Here is a 25,104-nt window from a genome sequence, read left to right on the forward strand (position 1 = left end):
GTTTGCAACTGTTATTAGGATCTAGACAGTCTTAAATGGAATGATGTTTTTATTTAAATGGGGATTTTGTAAATATTGGTTATTGTAATAACTGTGGAAATGATTTCTTAATCTAGTTCCTTTTTCTCCTACACACAGGCTATACTCCTACTTACAACTCTTGGTGTATTCGTTTCCTAATGTAATCAAGATGGAGTCCAAGAGTAAAAATAATAATTGCCCTTTATGGGGAAAGAATGACCCAGGCAGGGAATTCACACACAATAAGCAAAAGAAATAAATTACATTAAAATCCCAAATTTTATTTTCAATTTACACTAATACTCACATATTCTTTGACATGTATACAAGAAAAACGAATTCTCCTGATCCAAGAATAAATTCCCATGAGAGGTTAACAAAAAAAAAAAAAAAAAAAAAAAAAAAAAAGTATTATATTCTTGTAGTTCTTTTTGTTTTGTTTTGAGATGGAGTCTCACTCTGTCACCCAGGTTGAGCAGTGGCACGATCTCTGCTCACTGTAACCTCTGTCTTCCGGGTTCAAGTGATTCTCCTGCCTCAGCCTCCCAAGTAGCTGGGATTACAGGCACCCATCACCACATCCAGCTAATTTTTGTATTTTTTAGTAGAGATGGGGTTTCACCACGTTGGCCAGGCTGGTCACAAACTCCTGACCTCAAGTGATCCACTCGCCATGGCCAAAGTGCTGGGATTACAGGTTCAAGCCACACTGCTAGGCCTATTTTTGTAGTTTTGGTGCCCATTATTTTCATGTTTAAAGGCTTTTCTAAGATTCCTATTTAAAAGTGGCTGGGCTGTAGAGCTTCTATAGAGTTTTCCTCAATCCTCTTCAAATGCTTCCTTTCTGACTCAAGGGCAATCTCTCAATAGGCTCTACCTGAGCATAGTTTCGGATGGTTTCATGATCTTCATTTGCTGAAAACACACAGTGGTTGGTCATCTTGGTCTTGTCACCATCATCTATGCGTGTTCCTCCAGGGGCTGAAAAGAGAAAGGTAATTATAGTTAGGATAATACTGAAATTGAGAACAGCATTTGCAGAACAGATCGATTCTGGCAAATGAAAGAAAATAATGAAAGTAGATGTAAAATCTAAGAGTCACATAAAATGTCAAAGAATGACACATATAGATGTACACATGTTGCTGTATATTTTTTCCTTTTCTTTGAGACGGAGTCTTGCTCTGTCATCCAGGCTGGAGTGCAGTGGCACAATCTTGGCTCACTGCAACCTCCACCTCCCGGGTTCAAGCGATTCTCCTGCCTCAGCCTCCTGAGTAGCTGGGATTACAGGCATGCACCACCATGCCCAACTAATTTTTATAGTATTAGTAGAGAAGGGATTTCACCATGTTGGTCAGGCTAGTTTCGAACTCCTGACCTTGTGATCCGCCCGCCTCACCCTCCCAAAGTGCTGGGATTACAGGCTTAAGCCACTGTACTTGGCCTTGTATACTTCATGTTTCCAATATAATATAAATTAGTTGTTTCATTTCATGCTCCCACCATAGTGTACTTCATTTTAGTTCCACATCCTCACCTTCACCACATCCTATCACTATAAGTCTGGTTCTTTCCAAAGTATATTCTTAATCATGGAAGCAAAGAACAACCTTTATTCAGTAAATTTAAATTCATTATTCTCAATGCAACGCCAGATACTTCCCCCTCCAGGACATAGTTGTTTCTTCAGGCTTGCTAACATTTCGCAAGTATTTTGTGGATACTCTACCTAAGTATCACCAATTACAGAACTGACCAGACCTGACTCATAGATCTTTTTGCTTTCTACTTGAGTAGCTATTACAATTGCTTCCTCCTTCGCTAACCCACTTATCCATGACTGGTTGAATAGCATGGACTCTGATGCTCGCTATTTGAATTTAATCACCCAACAGCTATGTTAGCTAGAATAAATTATTTTATTCTCTCTCATTTTTTTTCCCATGGACTCAATAGATTAGATGCCTTTTTCTTCAACTAACTTTCCATATTCAAAGGGTCCTCCTGTAAGTTTCAGTGGTAGCCATTAGAAGCATTAGTTGATTAGAAGAGCAGAACGAGAACATTAGGAATTTCTGTTTTCTAATTTTACTTTGTTGTAATTAAGGTAGAAGGTTTGAGCAGTTAGCTTAATATCTTTCATATACACAACAAATGTTTGTAGCATATATACTTACACCAGCTACTGTGCTAGGCACCAAGGATACAACAATGGTCAAAGCTGAAAAGACAAACACTCTCTACTCATTAGCCACTCCCTTTATTTGTTTGTGTATTAGTGTATAATCACCTTGATTTAACTTGTGATTTCAGATCTCTGGATTAAAAGGGCCACCCATAGTCACCTTTTTTAGCAGACATAGGCAAATGAGAATTCAATTGAGTTATACTTTCCTTAGCTTATCATCCCCTCTATGGCCTTCAGACTTCAGCATACAGTTTAGTAAGTAAATTAGTTTTTGGAGAAGTCAGCCCCTTCAGGAATCTATTTTCACTCAATTAATTTATGCATGAGATTTAATTAGTCCTTTTAAATGAATATAACCACCTGGAACTGTTGCGGGAAGACAGGGAACCCGAATGGAGGGACCGGCTAAAGCCATGGCAGAAGAACATAAATTGTGAACATTTCATGGACATTTGTTAGTTCCCTAAATTAATACTTTTATAATTTCTTACGCCTGTCTTTACTGCAGTCTCTGAACATAAATTGTGAAGATTTCATGGAAATTTATCACTTCCCCAATCAATACTCTTATAATTTCCTATGCCTGTCTTTATTTTAATCTCTTAATCCTATCATCTTCATAAGCTGAGGATGTATATCGCCTCAGGACCCTGTGATGATTGCGTTATCTGCATAAATTGTTTGCGAAGCATGTGTGTTTGAACAATATGAAATCTGGGCACCTTGAAAAGAACAGGACAACAGTGATTTTCAGGAAACAAGAGAGATAACCATAAAGTCAGACTGCCTGCGGGGCTGGGCAGAACAGAGTCATATTTCTCTTCTTTCAGAAAGCGAATAGGAGAAATATCACTGAATTCTTTTCTCAGCAAGGAATAACCCTGGGAAAATGAATGCATTCCCAGGGGAAGGTCTCTAAAATGGCCGCTCTGGGAGTGTCCGTCTTATGCAGTTGTAGATAAGGGTTCATGAAATAAGCCCTGTTCTCCTGCAGTGCCACCAGGCTTGTTAGGATTGGGAAACTCCAGCCTGAAGAAATTCTAGTCAGACTGGTTGTCTGCTCTCGAACTCTGTTTCCTGTTAAGATGTTTATCAGTGACAATGTGTGCCCAGCAGGACATGGGCTTTCATCAGTAATTCTTTATTTATTTATTTATGTATTTATTTATTTATTTATTTTATTTTATTTTATTTTATTTTTTGAGACGGAGTCTCACTCTGTCACCCGGGCTGAGTGCAGTGGCCGGATCTCAGCTCACTGCAAGCTCCGCCTCCCGGGTTCACGCCATTCTCCTGCCTCAGCCTCCCGAGTAGCTGGGACTACAGGCGCCGCCACCTCGCCCGGCTAGTTTTTTGTTTAGTAGAGACGGGGTTTCACCGTGTTAGCCAGGATGGTCTCAATCTCCGACCTCGTGATCCGCCCGTCTCGGCCTCCCAAAGTGCTGGGATTACAGGCTTGAGCCACCGCGCCCGGCCCTTCATCAGTAATTCTAAGTTTGCCCTGGCCTTGTGATCTTGCTCTGTCCCCATTTGCCTTGTGATATTTTATTGCCTTTGAAGCATGTGATTTCTGTGACCCACACCCTATTTGTATACTCCCTCCCCTTTGAAAATCGCTAATAAAAACTTGCTGGTTTTGCGGCTCAGGCCAACATGTGATGTCACTCCCAGAGACTCAGCTGTAAAATTTCTTTCTTTTGTACTCTTTCTCTTTATTTCTCAGACCAGCCAACACTTAGGGAAAATAGAAAAGAACCTACGTTGAAATATTGGGGGCTGGTTCCCCTGATATGGAACAAACTTAGATAATAATCTTCTAAAAAAACTCTAGGCTAATTATTGCTATTGCTTTTGATAGAAATTACAAAACTGAAAAGTTTGATAGTGAAACTACAGACTTTTGAGAGGTATGTTTTTAAAGTTACATTGTTTAATGAAATAAAACACTTATTACATATTAATAATATTGCTACAGCTTGCATTAAAATTTTTGCTGATATTAGGACCAAGTATTGTTTGCCATTTCTAATGTTTTTGGAGTGCCTGCTGTTTTTCTCAAGGTAGAAGTAAACTTAATATATTATTTATTGTATTTACTATACACAAGGTAATATTGAAAGACCAAGATAGCTGCTGCTTTAAGAACAATGGGACTGGGCGTGGTGGCCCATGCTTGTAATCCCAGCACTTTGGGACAGATCACCTGAGATCAGGAGTTTGAGACCAGCCTAGTCAACATGGTGGAAACCCCGTCTCTACTAAAAATACAAAATTAGCTGGACGTGCAGGCACATGCCTGTAATCCCTGCTACTCAAGAGAATTGCCTGATCCCAGGAGGCAGAAGTTGCAGTGAGCCAACTCTCCAGCCTGGACCACATCAAAAAAAAAAAAAAAAAGAACAATGGAAGAAGATAAATTGTGAGTGTCTAGAAAATTTCTACATAATAATTAAACAAAGTATTTATATAAGAAGAATGCACCTAGCTGGCTTCAATCCTTACATTACGTGTCCGGATTCAGCAGACATCTGATGTTGTACAGCTTATGCTAAGCAAGTCATACCAAACATTTGGCCCTATGTTCTTCTTGAATGTATAGACATGGAGTGAAGAAGTGAAATCTGGGCTGCACTAACCAATGGAAATTGCTTAAAACCCTTCACCAAACCTTTCACTTAGGCATTGATAGCACCCATCAGATGGCCAAATTATTATTTACTGGACCAGGCCTTTTCAAAACTATCAAGCAGATAGTCAGGTCCTGTGAAGTGTACCAAAGAAATAATTCTCTGCACTGCGGGCCATACATTTCAATCCCTGTATCTTTAACCTCCTTGTTAATTCTGTCTCTTCCAGAATCGAAGCTGTAAAACTACAAATGGTTCTTAAATACAAATGGAGTCCCAGATGCAGTCCATGACTAAGATCTACCACAAACCCCTGGACTGGCCTGCTAGCTCATGTTCCGATGTTAATGACATCAAAGGCACCCCTCCCAAGGAAATCTCAACTGCACAACATCTACTATACCCCAGTTCTGCAGGAAGTAGTTAGAGCGGTCGTCGGCCAACCTCCCCAATAGCACTTGGGTTTTCCTGTTGAGAGTGGGGACTGAGAGACAGGACTAGCTGGATTTCCTAGGCCGACTAAGAATCCCTAAGCCTAGCTGGGAAGGTGACCACATCCACCTTTAAACATGGGGCTTGCAATTTAGCTCACACCCGACCAATCAGGTAGTAGAGAGCTCAGTAAAATGCTAATTAGGCAAAAACAGGAGGTAAGGAAATAGCCAATCATCTATTGCCTGAGAAACAGCCAATCATCTATCGCCTGAGAGCACAGCAGGAGGGACAATGATCAGGATATAAACCCAGGCATTCGAGCCAGCAACAGCTACCCTCTTTGGGTCCCCTCTCTGTATGGGAGCTCTGTTTTCACTCTATTAAATCTTGTAACTGCAAAAACAAACAAACAAACAAAAAAAAAACAAAAAAAGAAATCTGGGCTGCAGATATAAATCTGCTGATCATGGTACATGAAATTTTAAGAAAACTCAATACAAAGTACACAGATAATTTTATATGGAGAGGTGGTTAATCACGGAACCCAGGAGTAATGTAAGAAGTGGCATCCAGAGAGGTAGGAGGAGGTCTAAGTGGTCTTATGTAAGGGAAGAAAATAAAAGAGTTCAAGAATGACAAAAGGGCCAACAGTGCTGCCTGGAGGTCACTCAGTCTGAAAAGGGTCCATATAAGTGACTACTACAATCACGTGACTTTGACAAGAACCAAAACTCGCTGAAAATCACTCTGATAAAAATATATCATAATTAATGAAATACTAGAAGTCAATAATATGTTAGGAAATATTCAACTCCACTATCAAAGTTTTAAAATGAAAATACTTATCACTTACCTAATTTACAGATATCTAGAAAACTGATGAAATTAGGTAGCTAACATTGTTAAAGGTGTATGTAAATAGGAACTCATAATTTTTGATAAAATATTAACATAATGTTCCTTTTGAAGACTTTTTCTCTCTCAGCTAGGTAAATGGAGATAGATAAAAATGTCTCCATCTTTTATTTAATCCATTAATCCCTTGCTAAGTAGATAAAGATGTAATCAGGTAAAAGCACAAAGATAGGTGCATACAGACACTCATAACTGTTGTTTATAATAGCAACAACTGCAAACAGCCTAATATTCTTTTTTTTTTCCCCCTGAGAGTTTCACTCTTGTTGCCTAGGCTGAAATGCAATGGCACGATCTAGGCTCATTGCAACCTCCGACTCCCAGGTTCAAGGAATTCTCCTGCCTCTGCCTCCTGAGTAGCTGGGATTATAGGCACCCACCACTATGTCCAGCTAATTTTGTATTTTTAGTAGAGATGGGGTTTCTCCACATTGGTCAGGCTAGTCTCGAACTCCAGACCTCAAGTGATCTGCCCACCTCGGCCTCCCAAAGTGCTGGAATTACAGGCGTGAGCCACCACCCCCGGCCTCTAAATATTCTTTAACATCCGTTCGGCTTTAATTCTTTTTAGAATCATCCAGTATAACACTCATGGGTGTGCAAGGCAGCAACATATTGCTGAATAAATACAAATCAGCATGCATAATATCGTATTTGCATAATATCACCCATTCTCAAAAGTTTATGAGGTAAAGATAGTTGCTTTTTTTTTTTTTTTGAGACAGGGTCTCCCTCTGTCACCCAAGTTGGAGTGCAGTGGCTCGATCTCAGCTCACTGCAACCTCTGCCTCCAGGGTTCAAGTGATTCTCCTGCCTCAGCCTCTCTAGTAGCTGGGATTGTTACAGGCAGCCGCCATCACGTTCTGTTAATTTTGGTAATTTTTTTTATAGAGACAGGGTTTCACCATGTTGGCCAAGCTGGTCTCGAACTCCTGACCTCAGGTGATCCACCCGCCTCAGCCTCCCAAAGTGTTGGTATTACAGCCGTGAGCCACCACGCCCGGCTGCTAAAGAGATTTCTAGAAGGGAAATAACCAAAATGTTAACAATTATTATTTTCGGGTAATAGGATTTGAGTTCAATATAGATAGCTGTTATACTTGAATTATCTACAGTCATAATGTAAGCTCTTCATAACAATAAGAACAACAAAACTAATTCATTATGTGGTGAAAACTAGCAATGCAGAATGACAGAAGGCCTAGTAGTCAATTGGGCCATGTACCAAACAGATTGCTTGAAATAAGAGCTCAGAGAAAAAGGAATTTATGGGCAGTTCCACCTCAAGACGGAGGAATGTGTGCACATTCTTTTTCAAAGCCAAGGTAGGCTGGTTTAAGCAGTGTTTTCTCAAGGAAAGACAATGATGGCACTTTGGGCAAGGCAATCTTTCATGATGTTGCATGTTCTTTGCATAGCAGAGTAGACACATACCTGCCCTCCCCCCTCAAGTCTTTTTAACAACTGAAACACTTGCACACATTTGCAAACTAAAAATTCCTGGCCTAGGAAATTCGACCATTTCTAGTGATTTACAACTACCACAGGAACTAACTATAAGAACTCAGATCTAAGAATGACTATGAGAGGAAAAATGGGTGGTTATTATACTTAATAAATATTAGAATCATCTACTTAATAAACTTAAATAGTATTCTGAAGCCTTCTTTCCTGATGCTTCTGTTCTAAAAGGTATAGCTTTTATTTTGTTTTACCTATCTTTAACAATTTCTAATCTTCTATCTTTAATTTTCTACTTATACTTACAATTTAAATGATTTTCAAAACTAGGTTTAAACTATTTCTTATAAGTTTTATTTATGGATGAAATGGCATTAATTAAACCTTGGAAATTTATATACCAAGTTACAGTCTTTTGCAGAAATTACCCCTTTTATGGCTCCTCCAAAAACACTGAAAGATTATGGACACATGAGAAAGGTGGCTTTCAGGAAAAGCAAAGCAGCCAACTTCATTGTAACATTAAGTAAAGTCCTCCGTCCTATGCCTCTATTAACCAATAATCACTTCACATCCGCATTAATACCATTCCAAAGCATAAATCATTGTATTTCTATCAACTCTAATAAACATAAACTTAGAAAGACTCTACCTTATAAGGAAATACTTCAATAGAATTAAAAATATATAAATATACTACAAGAAGCAATAATGCATGGTTTACCAAGCATACTGCCAGCCACCAGGATATCGAAGAGTGTGTCTGCATAGCGACGATAATCTAATCTTGAGCCTGTAGAGTCCAGAAATTTGGCTACAGCTTCAAGGTCATCACCAGCCTCATTAAGCCCCTGGACAAGTGTATCCCTGAAGACTGTGGGTTCGAATTTCTCTTTTTCATCTAAAATAAAACAATTCAAAATAACAGTCAAATAAATAAATAAATACTGAGAGTATAACAATCAAAACTTAAATTCTATTTTATCTAAGATAGGAAAAAATATCCACAGAGCATCGCCTAAGAATGTAGGAGAATATACAAATATAAACAAACAAATAAAGATGGCGGAGGGGAATAAGAAGGGATGTCTCTTTTAAAATAAGTTACTGCAGGCCGAGTGTGCTAGTTCACGCCTGTAATCCCAGCACTTTGGGAGGCAAAGGCGGGTGGATCACCTGAGGTCAGGAATTCGAGACCAGCCTTGCCAAAACAATGAAATCCCATCTCTATTAAAAATATAAAAAACTAGCTGGGCATGGTGGTGGGTGCCTGTAATCCCAGTTACTTGGGAGGCTGAGGTAATCACGTGAACCCGGGAGGTGGAGGTTGAGGTGAGCAGAGATCATGCCATTGCACCCCAGCCTGGGGGACAAGAGTGAAACGTCGTCTGAAAAAAATAAAAATAAATAAAAAAGAATTTATTGCAGAGTATTTAAATATTTAAAAGATGCAATGAGACATATATGTATATCTACAGCTTCAGGACACATGTGCTAAACTTTTTGGTCTCATGACCTCTTGACACTTAAAATGTACATTTGGAATTAGGGTCCCAAACTTTGGAACCCTAATTCCAAAGTTTTGGATCCTAATCCAAAAAACTCTTTGGAATCCTAATTCCCAAGCATTCCAAAGGGAGTTTTTGTTTATGGAGGTTCAATCTATGGATACTTATTTTAAGAAATTAAAACAAAACATCTTATGTATTTATTTAACAAAAAAATTAGTGAGGATAGTATTGTTTTATACTCTTGCAAATCATGATCATACATCTTTAAACGCTAGAAAACTCCTCTGTAAAATTATGAGAGAATTATGTGAAAGATGTGAATAATATATTGGTATCATTATAAAAATTGTTTTGATTTTGTGGGGCTTCAGAGGACTGACAGGGATACAGATATGATATAGCTTTTTTTCCTTAGCAAAGTGGATAAGACAAATACAAAGCAATCGCAAAGGCACACATGAAAAGCATAAATGAGCTGTCACAGTGAAATGGACACATGAACCTAGAGAAGTAGTTTGGTGTGGTGACTGGAAGTTTGGGTTTGGAAGGAGTTTTGGTCTAGACTCTAGCAAAACTTTGTGGAAAGTCGACTTGGAGCCAGGTCTTGAACAAAGCAGGGATCATACACTGTTGATAAGAAGTGAAGATCACAAACTACATGTCAGATTTGGTGGAAATAAAATGAGTGGATTAAAGGTAAAGTGTCTGTAGTGCAACTCAAAGGACATCACCTTTTTTTCCCACACCCATGGAGAATAACTCTGGATGTGAGGAGAGAGGAGCAAAGGATGAACCCAAAACTTCAAAAGAAAAAATCGCAACATAGATATCTCTAGAGGTGAAAGATCTGCAACAGAAGTGGGAGGGAGGGAAGAGAATATTACAAAAATATTTCATAAATAAAGAGTTCTTAGAAATAAAAAATATGATAGAAAAAGTAAACAACTCAATGGCAGCATTAAGAGAAAGCTAAGATTATCTTTCAGAAACTAGAAAAAAGGTCAAAGACCTAGAAAATAGTAGAAAAGAATAGAAAAGGGCAGACCTGTCAAATATAAAAAAAAAAAAAAAAAAAAAAATCTAACAGACAGAATGAGAAAACAAAGGAAAGGAAATTTTTTGAAAAATCTCAATAAACCTCATAGAAATGAAAGATTGTTTCCACGTACATGGTTATCTGGGAACCCCGCACAAAGATTGAAAGTGGATTCACACAAGGTACAATGATGACTGTGAGATTTCAGAATACTGGGAACAAAGCAATTATCTGAAGTTTCAGGGGCAAAAAACAAAAAAACAAAAAAACAAGTGGTATGTAAAAAGTATCAAGCAACTCAATTGCTCGACAGAAATACGAAACACAGAAGACATTTCCTCAGAATTCTTAGGGAAAAGTATTTCCAGCCTAGAGTTCTTGTCAGTGTTCAGCCAAAAGAAAAACTTTTTTTTTTTTGAGACAGGGTCTCACTCTGTCACCCAGGCTGGAGGGCAGTGGCGCAATCTTGGCTAACCGTAACCTCCACCTCCTGGGTTCATGTGATTTTCCTGCTTCAGTTTCCCAAGTAACTGGGACTACAGATACTAGATTTGTATCTTCAGTACAGACAGGATCTTGCCATGTTGCACAGGCTGGTCTCAAACTCTTGGCCTAAAAGGATCCACCAGCCTTGGTCTCCCACAGTATTGGGGTTACAGGCATGAGCCACTGTGCCTGGCCCAGCCAAACTACTAATCAAGGGTAAGAGCAATATGAACATACATATACTGAGACACCCAAGGCCTCAAAAATAGACAATAACTGAAGAGTAAGTCCTGAGACCCCAGGCAAGAGGGAAAAACAAGACAGGTAATAGTACTCTTGTGGTTAATGGTGAAAGGACATTTAAAGCTTTTCCTTAAGTGTTTTGTATTAAGAGATTTATACAACAAAGGGAAAGGTTAGGGTTGTCTAATTTTAAGCCACAGAAAACTAAGCCCCACCCCACTCAAGAGATAATTACATTTGTTAAATCAAGAGATAACAAAATAATGTTATTTTTTAAAAATGTAGTCATGTCAGTTCAGCTGTGAATAGCATGTACAAAGTCACAAAAATATAAACCCTAAACATTGGTGTGGCTGAAACTATGATACAATGAAAGAATAGAGAAGGACAGGAAGTATGGGGGTGGGGAGAAGTGAGCAATGAAAGAGAGCTGAATCATCATTTTCCATCGTAGAAAAGGTATATTTAATATCTCCAACAGAAAAATCAAGAACTAGCCATACTATGTGCATGCATAACTTTGACACAATTAAAAGCTACATTTTAAAACCATACAGCAACTGCTTAGTTTGTACTGCTTGTAAGTGGTCTAACAGAAGGGCTGGGTTGTAAGTGGTTAACGCTAGTCACATCAGCATGAGAACCAGAGAAGAATGGCATTCCCAGTACCAGTCAGAGTCACGCAGCGTGAGATACCATAAAGACACACATAAATTAACTGGGACAATATTCATCATGAACAAGAGATAAAAAGTCCTTTTGATGCTGTAAGCAAAACATTATGCAGTCAAGAACATGCAAATGGTGACTGCAGAAAAAATATAATTAGGGTCTTGTTGTGTAGAGGGGGAGGAAAACGGATAGGAATTCTAGAGGAATACATTAGGTGGAACAGGAGGAGGGGATAACTGTGTTTCTACACAAAAGGAACCCACTGACAAGCACAGAAAACTTCACCTCCCACTCAGGGTCTAGCCAACAGGCAATTCTTCCCTGTTGAAGAAAGATATTTTCTTTCCTATAATAGGAGAATGGTAGAAGTAAAACAACTACATGCTGTTATATTAAGTCTTGTGACCAGTTTCCAAAATCAAATAAGGTCATTCCCACAAAGGCCCTACAACATGGTTGGATGTTGATTCAGGTGGTAGAACAGATTTTGATGATTTGAAAATCACAAATGGAGGTACTGGGAAATGTAAACGGATAAATGAGGAAAAACCCAGACTATGCCAAGAATCCAAGCAGAGGACTTTGTTTTCAATTTAAGACACAACTTGAAAACTTGTTTGTAAAAAGATCTTCATTCTCCCATTCCAAAAGAATTACCAGCAAAGAGAAAAAGGAAGATAGCATACTACAGCCAAGGATATTTCAACAGTGAGCAATAAGGGTGGTAGGTCAAAATGATTACTTACAGCTTGGGAATCTTAAAAACTTATGATGGACCGATAGGACTAATAATTGTTTTGCAGGCTGAAAAAAGCTCCCAGCTGCTAAAACAAACTGCCCATCAAAAGGACTAGAAAACTGCCATATAAGAAAACGGAAAGAACACTAATGGAAACTTGAGAAACAAGACAACATTGGACCTAAAGAGTCTTTTTCATCTGAAAGTACAGTAAATCCAGTTTGTATTTTATTAGAGAACAGTCTAGTAGAAATACTAACAAAATTCGAATGAAAATATGCCATTGCTTCCTTGGATTTCCATTTGGCAGTTCAAGTCTCCCTTAAGAGCGAGAAGGATATAATTAGGGGTCTCCAATTTAAACTGTGCTGGTGAATCATAATTGTGATACTCAAGAGTTAGTCATAATAGCCCTTGTACTGACACAGAGAAGAAATGGGCTTAATTCTGACACTCAAATATGCCTATACGTTATCTAGCTTGCTTATTGCGGGAACTACAGTAACTGGTTAAAAACACATTAGTAAAGCAATATAACAGCAGAACCTACATCCCTTTCTGAATATCACTGAGACGTAGCAATGAATTTTAAAATCACATATTTTCTTTTTTCCTGTAAAATCAAATGTATTTTCTAATTTTATGTATATATATATACTCATATTTGCACATATATTTCAAGATTTAAAGGTTTACTCATGTAGTTATTAACACCACTTATTATAAAGCTAAAAGTGATTTAAAACCAATTATTATATGGCTGGGGGAGGGGGGGCAACGTGCCCAGCCTGTAATTCTAGCACTTTGGGAGGCCAAGGTGGATGGATCACTTGAGGCCAGTAGTTCTGAGACGAGCCTGAGCAACATGATGAAACTTCATGTCTACTAAAAATTACAAAAATTAGCTGGCTGTGGTGGTGCACGCCTGTAATCCCAGCTACTTGGGAGGCTGAGGCACAAGAATCGCTTGAATCTGGGAGGCAGAGGCTGCAGTGAGCTGAGATTGTGCCACTGAAATCCAGCCTAGATGACAGAGTGAGACTGTCCCCAGCAACAACAACAAAAAACATTATTAGAGAGCTAAAGTCTCAGGGAGAAACCTGAGCACATGGTCATGCTGAATGCCTGCAGTTTGACCTTTTTTTCTCTCTCTTGTTTTCACTAATTGTAATCCAATTTTTCTACAAATGTGCAGAAAGACCAGTTCGATTATTAAATGTTTCATTTAGCAAAGCATAATCCAATTGCTCATGGGAGAAATTTTCATCCTTTCAGATTTCCACAAGCTACAGTAAAAAACATAATTACTTTGGAGAATATATCATAAGCGAGATGTATTTCATAAAGGAAAAGAGAATCTGATTAGAGTTCTATTACATAATGTGTCCTGCCATGACGTTTGTATTTTAACGCTAAGCAGTAATGTCAATGCAATAAGAAATACATTGTCATACTAACTTGGCATGCAGGAGCATTCACTTTGCTAGGAAATGTTTCAAAGTGAAGACATATCTTCAGAAAACAGCCTATCACAAGGACCTTGAAATATCCTCAGTAGTAATGTTCCCCAGCTCTACAAAATTGCTAACCACTTATTTGATGTCAGCTCCTTCATAATAGCAAAGAAAAGTTAAGGATGAGAAATCATCAGGAGGCATTTCACTGCTAAGAGGAGCAGAAAATGAGGTTGACTCCATTTTTATTCCCCCATCAGGAGTGTGGCACAAAATGGTTCAAGTGTTGCTTAAATCCCAAGAGATATGAGTTATATAAATCCAGATCAACTGGCAAATAATATATATTTCTCAGTGGCTCTCCCTGAGTACTCCAACAGCACAATCTTGACCACCAAGCGATTCAGAGGCAAACCGGTTCTGAAGGAGAGGAAACTTTCCGGTTCTAAACTGAAGACAAACTGTAAGGGCCAGTTTACTCGCTGACTCACGTCTGCTGTTGTGCAACACATTCTGAGGCCCTCTCTTGAGCTCAGTTCCAGTGGATTAGCGTCACACTAATAAAGATGCTTGAGCTGGAGATCCAGCTCTGAGATTAACACGATCCCCCAGGGGCAGGCAATAGCAAATGTTTCTGTGCCTCATAGCTGGGCATATATTAGCTATTATCACAGGTTTCTGAACCATATTGTTTATTACTGATAAATCCTTTTAAAATCATCCATATCCTTTTTTCCAAGACTGCTTTAAACAATGAGACAATGAATTCTGGTTAGCACTTTGTGTTTGATATCCGCTTCCAGATGGCAAGGGGCAATGCAGTGGGGCACAATTTGAAAGACTAAGATGAGGACTAAATAGAGAAGTGGCTCAGGTTATACTTCTACTTACTCTTCTTATGGGGATAGGCCAGAAATGAAAAAAATAGAAAAGGGAGAGTGCAAAACAGAAAAACTGTACAAAGTATTTTTTGGTTACTTAATTTTTTTATTTTATTTTATATTTTACTTTGAACATGAAGCTTCCCAGCAGACAGCACACAGTTAAATTCAGTCTTACTGCTTCCTAGTGACTCTTACAAACTCTTCTGATCCAAGTGATCTATTATATTGCAATTTCTTTTCTGTCTACATGACTAGACTTGTTACTTAAATGGACATAGCATTGCAAGACAACACAGGCTGCTTAGCAGTGACTGCCAAAGGCATATAAAGTCAGTTATCAATGAAATAATTTAGTCCTCCAAGATCATTACATGGGATTCTGCTCCAACATCTTTTATCTTTATACATACTACCTTAAATATTTTTCAGTAATTCCCTTCAACTTTATTTAACTTAATCACTCATATCATGTTTCCTCTTTGAAAAAGTTTCCCTATTGAGTTTCAGTTCAGCATTTTTTTTTTTTTGAGATGGAGTTTTGCTTGTTGCCCAGGCTGGAGTTCAATGGCGCGATGTCGGCTCACTGCAACTTCTGCCTCCCGGGTTCAAGCGATTCTCCTGCCTCAGCCTCCAGAGTAGCTGGGATTACAGGCATGTGCCACCATGCCCGGCTAATTTTGTACTTTTAGTAGAGACTGGGTTTCACCATGTTGGTCAGGCTGGTCTCAAACTCCCAAACTCAGGTGATCCGCCTGCCTCGGCCTCCCAAAGCATGGGATTACAGGTGTGAGCCACCAAGCCTGGCCCCAGTTCAGCTATTCTTATATCCAAGAGGACCTCTATATAATTATGCAAAACTGACTAAATATGAAATCATATTTAAAATATTCTTGGCTTGGTGTGGTGGCTCATGCCTATAATCCCATCACACTGGGAAGCTGAGACAGGAACACTGCTTGAGCCCAGCTTCAACAACATAGCAAGACCTTGTCTCCACAAAAAAGTGGTTTCTTGGGTGGCTGAGGTGGGAGGAGCACTTGAGCCCAGAAGGTCAAGTCTGTAGTAGCTGTGATGCCACCACTATATTCCAGCCTGGGTGTAAGAGCAAGACCCTATCTCAAAAAAAAAAATAAAATACAAAATAAAAATAAAATACAAAATAAAATAAATATAATAAAAATACAAAAATTAGCTGTGCATGATGGCGGGCACCTGTAACCCCAGCTACTTGGGAGGCTGAGGCAGAAGAATTGCTTGAACCCAGGAGGCGGAGGTTGCAGTGAGCTGAGATGGTGCCACTGCACTCCAGCCTGATGACAGAGTGAGACTCTGTCTCTAAATAAATAAATACATACATACACACACACATAAATGTCTTTATATAGGCCAGGTGCAGTGGCTCACATCCACAATCTCAGCACTTTGGGAGGCCAAGGGAGGAGGACTGCTTGAGGCCAGGAGTTCAAGACCGTGTCTCTACAAATTTTTTTTTTTTTTAATTAGCCAGGTGTGGTGGTGTGCACCTATAGTCCCAGCTACTTGGGAGGCTGAGGTGTAAGGACCACTTGAGCCCAGGTGTTTGAGGCTGCAGTGAGCTATCATCACACCACTGCACTCCAACCGGGGTGACAGTCAAGACCCTGTCTCTAAAAAAATGTATAAAATATTATTTACAGAAAAAGAATGCTAAGATGAACGTTATAACAGAAAAAAGTCACTCACACAAATAGAAATTTCACCAGTCATCATCAACATGGGTCTATAATTACCCTTACCACAATGAAAGACATTTGAAAATATGGTTTTTAAGGGGAATTTAGGGGAGTAGATTTATTTTGACTTCCTCATTTCTGAAAAATTAAGAAACTCTTCAATATCTCACTTCCTAATTTACTTTTCATTTTATCATCTTTGCCATCAACGTTTTCATAAAATGACAAAGAAGGCAAAAACCAAATACAATGCTAACGTCAAAACCAGTGAAATTCATCAATTGCCTTCATAACCTCACATGAAAGTAAGACAACCTGAACAGAGATATCTATCCCATTCTGTAGATGAAAACAAGTAGCGTAGGCAAATTAAATAACTTGTCCAACAAGTAACTGGAAGTTCTATGGTTTCACTAAAGCACGTCAGATTCTACACTCAGAGCTCAAATGAGTAGAATCAGTGAGGTTGGGGGAAACAGGGATCATTCAGCTTCTTCTCCAATCTTACATTTTGGTTACAACTTTAAACACACACACACACAACCTACCCCTTTTCCGAGTTTTGAACCGCTGGCCTGTTAGCACTGGCTTCTGATGCTTATTCATAAAATTTCTGAAAACAAAGAAAATAAAGATTATGTATTTCAAATAAGCAGTCGATATGAAAAAAATATGGGCAATAAATTTGGTTGAACATATGTTTAACCTCTCTCATTACTGAATATGCCTTTTATTTTTAAAATTGAGACGGAGTCTCGCTGTCGCCCAGGTGGGAATGCAGCAGTGGTGTGATCTCAGCTCACTGCAACCTCCGCGTCCTGGGTTCAAATGATTCTCCTGCCTCAGCCTCCTGAGTAGCTGGGACTACAAGCATGAGCCACCACACCTGGCTAATTTTTGTACTTTTAGTAGAGACGGGGTTTCACCATGGTGGCCAGGTCTTGAACTCCTGACCTCGTGATCCACCTGCCTCGGCCTCCCGGACTGCTGGGAATACAGGCGTGAGCCACGGCGCCCGGCATAAATACACTTTAAAAAATGAGATCTAATTTTAACTTGGACTAGTCAAAATTTTAAAGTTTACCAATACTCAGTGTTGGCAAAGGACATAGGAAAAACAACCACAGACACCAACTTTGATGTAAAGGTTAAACTCCATGAAATACTTTGAGGAAAATTTCAGTGAGTGTCTATAAATATTTACAGGGGCATAACCTTGGTCCAGCAATACCTTATCAGGAATTTATCCTATAGTTATGTTCACACAAGAATGCAAATATACTTGTATATGTAAAAGGATTTAGTTGCACCATTGTTTTCAGTTGCAGCATTGTTGTATACATAAAAATGGAACATGAAATGTCCTCAAATAAGCTATAATGTAGCCACCAAGTGGAACAGCATGAAGCTTGTGAAAGCATGAATTAGATCAAACTGTACTACATTTCTGATCCTGGCTACTTTTCTGACTATATATGTATATTCAATACACATCTTGTCTCATCGCTATTGAGTTCCAGTCACATTGATCTCTTTGTTGTTCTTCCAATAGGCCAGATAAGGTCTGGCTTCTGAGGCTCTGTTCCTGCCTCTCTTTCAGGAAAGATCTTCCCCAGCTGTCCACATGGCTATCTCCTGGCAATCATTCAAATGCATCCCTGAAAAGGGAGGTCTTCTCTGACCATCTCCACCAAAGTGGCCCATTGTCACTAGCTCTCCTTACCTAGCTTTATTTTTCTTTAGCAGTGCCTGCCATTTTATTATTATCTCTTTGTCTAGGGTCTATACCCTCCATGAGTGTAACCTCCACTAGGACAGGAACCTTGTAGGTTTTTATTCTGTAGAGCTCCTTTAGCTCCTCCATTCTGCACCTTTTACATTGAGCAAAGTATAAACATATAATAAATACTTTTCAAATAAGTTGCTGGACTGATATGGAAGATGCTCAAGGGATAAGGATAGTGGAAAAAAGCAAGCTGAATAAAAGAATGTAAAGTACTTGGTTACAAGAAGGGTGTATAGAATATATGGTTTTCTATGCAACAACAATTTAAGAAGGATAAAGAAACTGTTAATAAATTTTTTATTTTTTGGTTTACCTTAATGGACAGGGATTTGAGTACTTCATACTATTTTACTGGATTTAATACACAATTTAAAAAATGTAATACTATCTTTGAAAAAATGTAAGGTCTGCTCCACAAGACTTCTTAAAAATTGAGAATATGCTTGTTGACATAAATATTATAAACTGAAAATATGTCTAGATTGCTTCAATTATGAAGGCCATTCAATATAACATGCATTATTCAAGCAAATTATTTAATTACCTTCCAAAGATTTTAGCATTCATTTGAAAATGTCTAGATTTCAATTACTTATGCCATCAAACAATAAAAAATTTACATTATTCAAGTAATTTAATTACTCCTGAAAGTTTTTGTTTAAATCCTTAAGAACATGAAAAAATTATTTATGTACCAAATTTTCCTTCTTACTGCATAAAAGAGAAACTTGCAGCTTCACATAATAAAAAATCTGTTTATTATTGAAAACTTCAAGTTAATCATTATTTTAGAAGGGAAACTAATTAAAAGTCACATAAAACACAAAAAGTAATTACATGGTTTGAGAAATAATTTTTATCAACCCTATAAAATAAAATGAACTTAATACATCATGCTTCAAGATACAAAGGTTATTAAGCCAGAATCCATGCCCTTGAGAAACTCACTGGGAGGGATAAAATTCAAACATTTGCAACACAGTGTAATAGTTCAAACAGTAGAAACACAGACCAGTGCAAGAATAAAGTGATTGCTTATGTGTATGGGGCAACAGCAACATATTGAAATCATTACAAATTCTATAAACTTAATCAATGAATTCCCATTTCATTTGATGGATGTTGAAAACAGAGCTTCTAATGCATCATTTATATTCACTGCAAAAGTTTCATTCAGAAACTTTCCTGCTGGCATTATAAACAGATTCACTCTGGATCAGCCAATATTTTATTGTTGCAAAAGTGATGATATATACATATTATTGTCTCCATATCTTCCAAACACAAATATTATATAAAACGTATTTGTGCTAGCAAAGAAATATATGTGTCAAAGAATTTGGGTGTTGGGTCTTGTACCAAGATGCAAAAAGAATGTAGCTCAACTAGACAGAAATCTCTCCAGCAGATTTCTCTGCCAAAGATGTTTTTCTTCTTTCTTTCCATCCTTCCTTTTTCTTTCTCTCTCCTTCCTTCCTTTTTTTCTCTCTCTCTACTTCCTTAGAGATGAGGGTGTTACTATGTTGACTAAGGTGACTTCAAACTCCTGGACTCAAGCAATTCTCTCATCTCAGCCTCTTGAGTAACTGGGATTACAGGCACACATCACTGTTCAGGCTAAAATGGTTTTAATTTGTAATTTCAAAATTCTAAAGTGTGAGTCCCTCCTAAAAGTTTTGTTTTGGGGTTTAGAATACAAACTCATGGAATTCCCTAATTAACTCTTTGCACCTTGTTTCTATTATTTCTGTTAATGGAGAAGTACCATCAAACACAGCATATGAAAGAATTACTCCATTTTCAAAATCTTTAGCTTTTATACTTGCTTCCTTTCTAAGCATAAAAGTTTGTTTCTTTATAACCCACCTATGTGGGCTTACTTTTCATACCCTCGATATATTCCATGTGCACAAACACATAATAACACGCAAACATAAAAATGTACGCAAAGACTTTGATATAACACCCAAAATTAGAACAAACAAACAAAAACTCACCCACTGGTGGTGACAGATTCAATGAAGATATTCTGCTCTCCAAGAGTGTCTATCCTTTAGCTGTTACTATTTGGAGCAGAGGCCCCGCTTCCCTCTAAATTTAGCTCTTCATGCTACACTATAATCTGCTCCAGTAAGGGTCAGCCTTTATAAGGTACTCACTGAGCCCTTATAAAATCCCTGGCCTAAGAGAAGCAAGGACACTTTGAATAAGAAATTGTTAGCTTCAACCTAGGAAAATAACAAAGAAACAGTAACAATGACAGTTCTATTAGGCCAATGTCAAAGGCTGTTAGTACACTGCCCTACAATGTAGTTTCAAATCTAATAACTAAAAATATATAAGTTTAAAAAAATAAAAGTTTAACAGTATCCTCAGAGAGAAATCCCTGTGGGCCACAACCTATGCATCAAGACAATTTGGCTTCTGTTTTAAAAACTATAAGCCACACACAAAATACGCACATATTCCACCAAAATGGAACAGTTCCATGGTTTAAAATAATATTAAAATTGTATGTAAAATGGTAAACAAAATGGACTTAAGTATTTCACATGTCATCTAAGAGACTACATTTCTTGGATACTCCATATAAAGAGTAAAAGAAGGTTATAAGAATACTAAAATGATCCAATCAATCAAATATTTAGAAACTATACTATATTAATGAATTAAACACTTTTGCAAAAATTCCTATTTTAAGTGTAAATTGAGAGGTTTTTAGGTCTAACCTATTACATCTATTTCTGTTACCTACCTCACTCTGTTAATCTTCTAACTCTCCTAGCATCTTTTTCAAATTCGGTCCCTTAACTCTGGGCCCAGGTGTGACAATGAGCCACACTGGCACAGGTGCATCTCATGGCAACTGTGCACTAATCCTTCCAGTTGCCCACCCCACCTTCAGTAGATTAGCACCTTCGATGTAAACTGATCAGTCTTACCTGGGACTCTTCTTTACTTCTCTCCATTTTGGAAAGGAACTGATCTACCAGAAGACTTACCTTCTAGTTGTCCCTACAAGGGAATGACTGCTCCTGTCTAATTATCCAGCACTTTGGTCTTAGATTCTATTTTTGACTGTTCTCGTCTGACTCATCTTTGAACTATGATAACCTGCCTTATGTAACATGCTATATTACTAACATGTGCTATGCATATGTTATTCAAACAACTTTAACTTTATGAGCATATATACTCTAAAGCAGGGAACACAACATTTTTTGTAAAGAAATAAAAGGAAAATATTTTACTCTCTCTGTGGGATATAAGGTTTCTGTTCCAACCACTCAATTCTGCTGTTACAGCGTGAAAGCAGCCATGGACAATGTGCAAACAAATGGTCATGGCCGTATTCCAATAAAACTTCATATTAACACAAGTCGTGGACTAGACTGGACCCCCAGGAGGCCCTTTGTGAACTCCTATTCTAGAGCAGTGTATCCAATAGAAGTGTCTGTGATGATGGAAATGTTCTGTATCAGCACTATCTAATACGGTAGCCACTACTGATCCCTTGAAACGTGGCTAGTGACTAGAGAAATAAATGTTTAATTTTATTTTATTTCCATTAACTAAATTTAAACAGTGTGGCTAATGGTTACTTATGTTGGGTCATGCAATTCTTATGTCCCAAAACACTTAAATTTGATACAAAGGTAAAATAAATCTAAAGAATAGAAATTTTAATTAATATTTTCAAATAAAGTAGCTCTAAGAGTATTCTGCACATATTTCAAAGCCAGGTGGCCATAGCGAGGAAAAAAGAAAAATTACCGCATTTCAAAGTTTAATATGGCTGTGTGCAGTCAATTATTGTTAAGACTTTGAGGAAAAAGGACTTTTTTTTTTTTTTTTTTTTTTTTTTAATATGGAGTCCTCGCTCTGTCACCCAGGCTAAAAGGCAGGGGTGGGGATCTCTGCTTACTGCAGCCCTAACACCTGGGCTTCAAGAGAATCCTCCCAAGTAAGCTGGGACTACAGACGCCAGCAGGCCCAGCTAATTTTTTATATAGTTTTGGAGAAAGGGGTTCCCCATGTTGCCCAAGATTGGAAAAAAAAGACTTTGGAGTCTAAATTATAAGCACAATATCATATGCCCAAAGTATAAATGTTTCATAAAGATAATGAATAAAAACACACAAACTCAGTAAAACGAGACTTTCACTGCAGTGTTCCATGAAGTACTTTGTATTAATAACAAGGTTTTCAGAAATTACCTTTATTCTATATTCTTTTAATGAGTAAAATTAGCTCTTATAAAATAAATCTTTAAAAATTACCCATATCTATACACCATTTTCCTTTCCATTAATGCTAAAATTAAAAGAACAAGCAATATAAAATCCTTTACAGAAAATAAAGGAATCCAGGAATCTTTTGGGTTGATAACATTGTATTATCATTCTCTCTAAAGAAACAAAAAATATTAAGTTGGTTTTAAAAGGTTAAATTATTGATACTCTAAGTAATAAACTAACTATATGCCTATAATAACACTAACAATTTGTTGCCTGAAATAACATTAGCTTGTTTAATATCTTTATCATGATTTTGTAACAGGCTCTGCCTACTCAAAATCACTCAGCCAGTACAAAAAGCTTAATTACCAACAAATACTATGAAAGTTGTAGTATTTATAATAATTTTAAAAAATTAAAATTCAAAAATAGCTGATAGTCCAGCTCTAAGGAAAAAATAAAGTCAAATGCTCTTTTTTCTAATATAAAAATATTGCTGTCGGCCAGGAGCAGTGGCTCATGCCTGTAATCCCAGCACTTTGGGAAGCCAAGGAGGGTAGATCATGAGGTCAGGAGATCGAGACCAACCTGTCCAACATAGTGAAACCCTGTCTCTACTAAAAATACAAAAATTAGCCGGACATGGTGGTGCACTACTTGGGAGGCTGAGGCAGGAGAATCACTTGAACCCAGGAGGTGGAGGTTTTAGTGAGCCGAGATCGCACCACTGCACTCCAGCCTGGGCAACAAAGCAAGACTCCGTCTCAGGAAAAAAAAAAAAAAAAAAAAAAATTCATATCCCTATTCCTTTCATTCTTATCCTGAATAATATAAAAGAACAAAAATAACTTTTAAAAAAAGCATTAAAGAGGGTCAGGCGAGGAATTCCAGCAATTGGGAGGCTGAGGCAGGAGGACTGCTTGAGCTCAAGAGTTGGAGATCAGCCCAGGCAACATGGTGAAGCTTGGTCTCTTAAAAAAAAAAATTTAAAAAAGTATAGTCTCCTCAAAAATGTATATATTTTCCAGTGACGAACTTTCATGGTGGACTCTTTACTTGCACCAACTATCTACCTTATGAAGAGTTATTAAAGCCCAAATAACTTGTATTCTGTGAGAGAGCACTTCAAGTTAAACATGTTAATGTAAGTCTCCTTTAATAAAACATAAAGGCACCATGATAAAGTTTTCATTTTATTATACTTCCAAAACTACTGTACACCTTAAACTAATTAGTAGACCTAAGTTGTAAATGCTTGTTTTTAAAATTTCCTTTTAAATAAAATAAAATATTACAAAATTACATTTTAAATATCCATGTAGAAACAATTTAAGGCAACTACACAATGTCACTTACTTTATCTCAATGAAGCTTTTTTCAAAAACTTTTAAGAAGTATAAATTAATTCCTAAAATCCTTTCGCTCTAGGAGTCACTTCCTGGTCTCTAATTAATGCAATTCTACTTTTCTAAGAGGCCCCTTAAGGCATGTGCATTCCTTCCTCTGGGCCCTTGCACTTTCCCCAGATGAGTTATCTCCCAGGCCCTGCCCTTCCCCCAACAGCTGGCCAGCTCATTCAATCTTCCAGATGGTCTAATTTTGCTGATGTCATTCTTATGTCTTTCAACACTCAGAAAGACACAAACACATCTACACTACCCACATCGTAGCATACTTTGGCTTTTAGAAAACCCATCCCTCAAATATAATGTGTCAGGGTACTTTAACAAAATGCCCTAAAACCTCTGCTCTCGATAAGTTAAGACCCTTAGGTCTGAAATTTCAATGAAGTGTTGAGGTTGAGAAACCCTACTGTAGAGAGAAAACAATGGTGAGCAAAGCCAGAGGTGGTCCCTGCTCTCAAGGGCTGAAAATTCTGCACCCAGGTCTAAACATACCCGTGGCAACTAAGCATGTATTTCATTGAACTACTCACTCGTATTTGCCAAACGCTTGTGTAACATTTTAGAAAAAAAAAGTTTATCACGGAATAGATAGTCATATCTCAAACCAAAAGTACAGTTAGAATGTACAAAATACATGTTTCCCAGTCTCTGATACTAACAATTTATTTCTGAAATTGGTAATTTTACATCTTATGCAATTCAGTGGGAGGGCAGAGGATAGGCAAGAATACGGGCTTTAAAGAGAGCAGAGAAAGAAGCTCAATACCAGCCAACTTTTTCTACTTTAGGGTATTGCATCAATGGAAACAAAATCAAGAAGGAAAAGGGAAATTTTAATATACAATGTGTGACTTAAAAATGAAATTGTCTAATTTCTATGACTTTGAGAAAACAATGACATGCTATGTAGATACAGCAAAATGCAATATTCTATATACATGATGTGATCTTGGCTATGTAAAACACTCACATCCAGTGGTGGTCAACATGAGTAGTGGGTTCAAGGCACCTTTTATTCTTCTTACCTATGCTTGTCTGTATTTTCTGTAATATAAATACATATCCTTTTATAATTAGAAAATGTATATACTTAAGTGAAAAGGTTTTAAACTCTTTTGACGTTCAAACCAATTCTCAAGGAGTCCCAAGCAGTAATAACATTTTTGCATAAAAAGATATGTGCCACAGGATCTAAATATCACTCCCTACTGAGAGAAACCAAGGTACCTTGGATAAATGGCTGATTCCAAGGTTGGAGCAGGAGAGATTCACTATGATCCTGGGATG

At 37.7% G+C, this 25,104-nt stretch overlaps 1 protein-coding gene across 3 annotated transcripts in view; it reads right to left on the reverse strand.

Annotated features, from left to right (window-relative positions):
* BZW2 (basic leucine zipper and W2 domains 2) overlaps positions 1 to 25,104 on the reverse strand; it is a 60,577-nt gene that overhangs the window by 24,234 nt on the left and 11,239 nt on the right. For 2 of the 3 annotated variants that reach the window (XM_017889068.1, XM_017889067.1), the window contains exons 2-4: positions 16,936 to 17,000; positions 8,375 to 8,551; positions 899 to 1,002 (exon numbers count right to left, since the gene is read on the reverse strand). In XM_017889068.1, coding sequence (XP_017744557.1) covers positions 899 to 1,002; positions 8,375 to 8,551; positions 16,936 to 16,993 — 339 coding nt within the window. In that variant the 5' untranslated portion in view covers positions 16,994 to 17,000. Of the gene's footprint in view, positions 1 to 898; positions 1,003 to 8,374; positions 8,552 to 16,935; positions 17,001 to 20,170; positions 20,288 to 25,104 lie in introns of those variants that run through there. The other variant, XM_017889066.1, reaches the window with a different exon arrangement.

Source organism: Rhinopithecus bieti, unplaced genomic scaffold (genome assembly GCF_001698545.2).
Source record: "Rhinopithecus bieti isolate Rb0 unplaced genomic scaffold, ASM169854v2 scaffold_16834, whole genome shotgun sequence".
Classification (NCBI taxonomy): domain Eukaryota; kingdom Metazoa; phylum Chordata; class Mammalia; order Primates; family Cercopithecidae; genus Rhinopithecus; species Rhinopithecus bieti.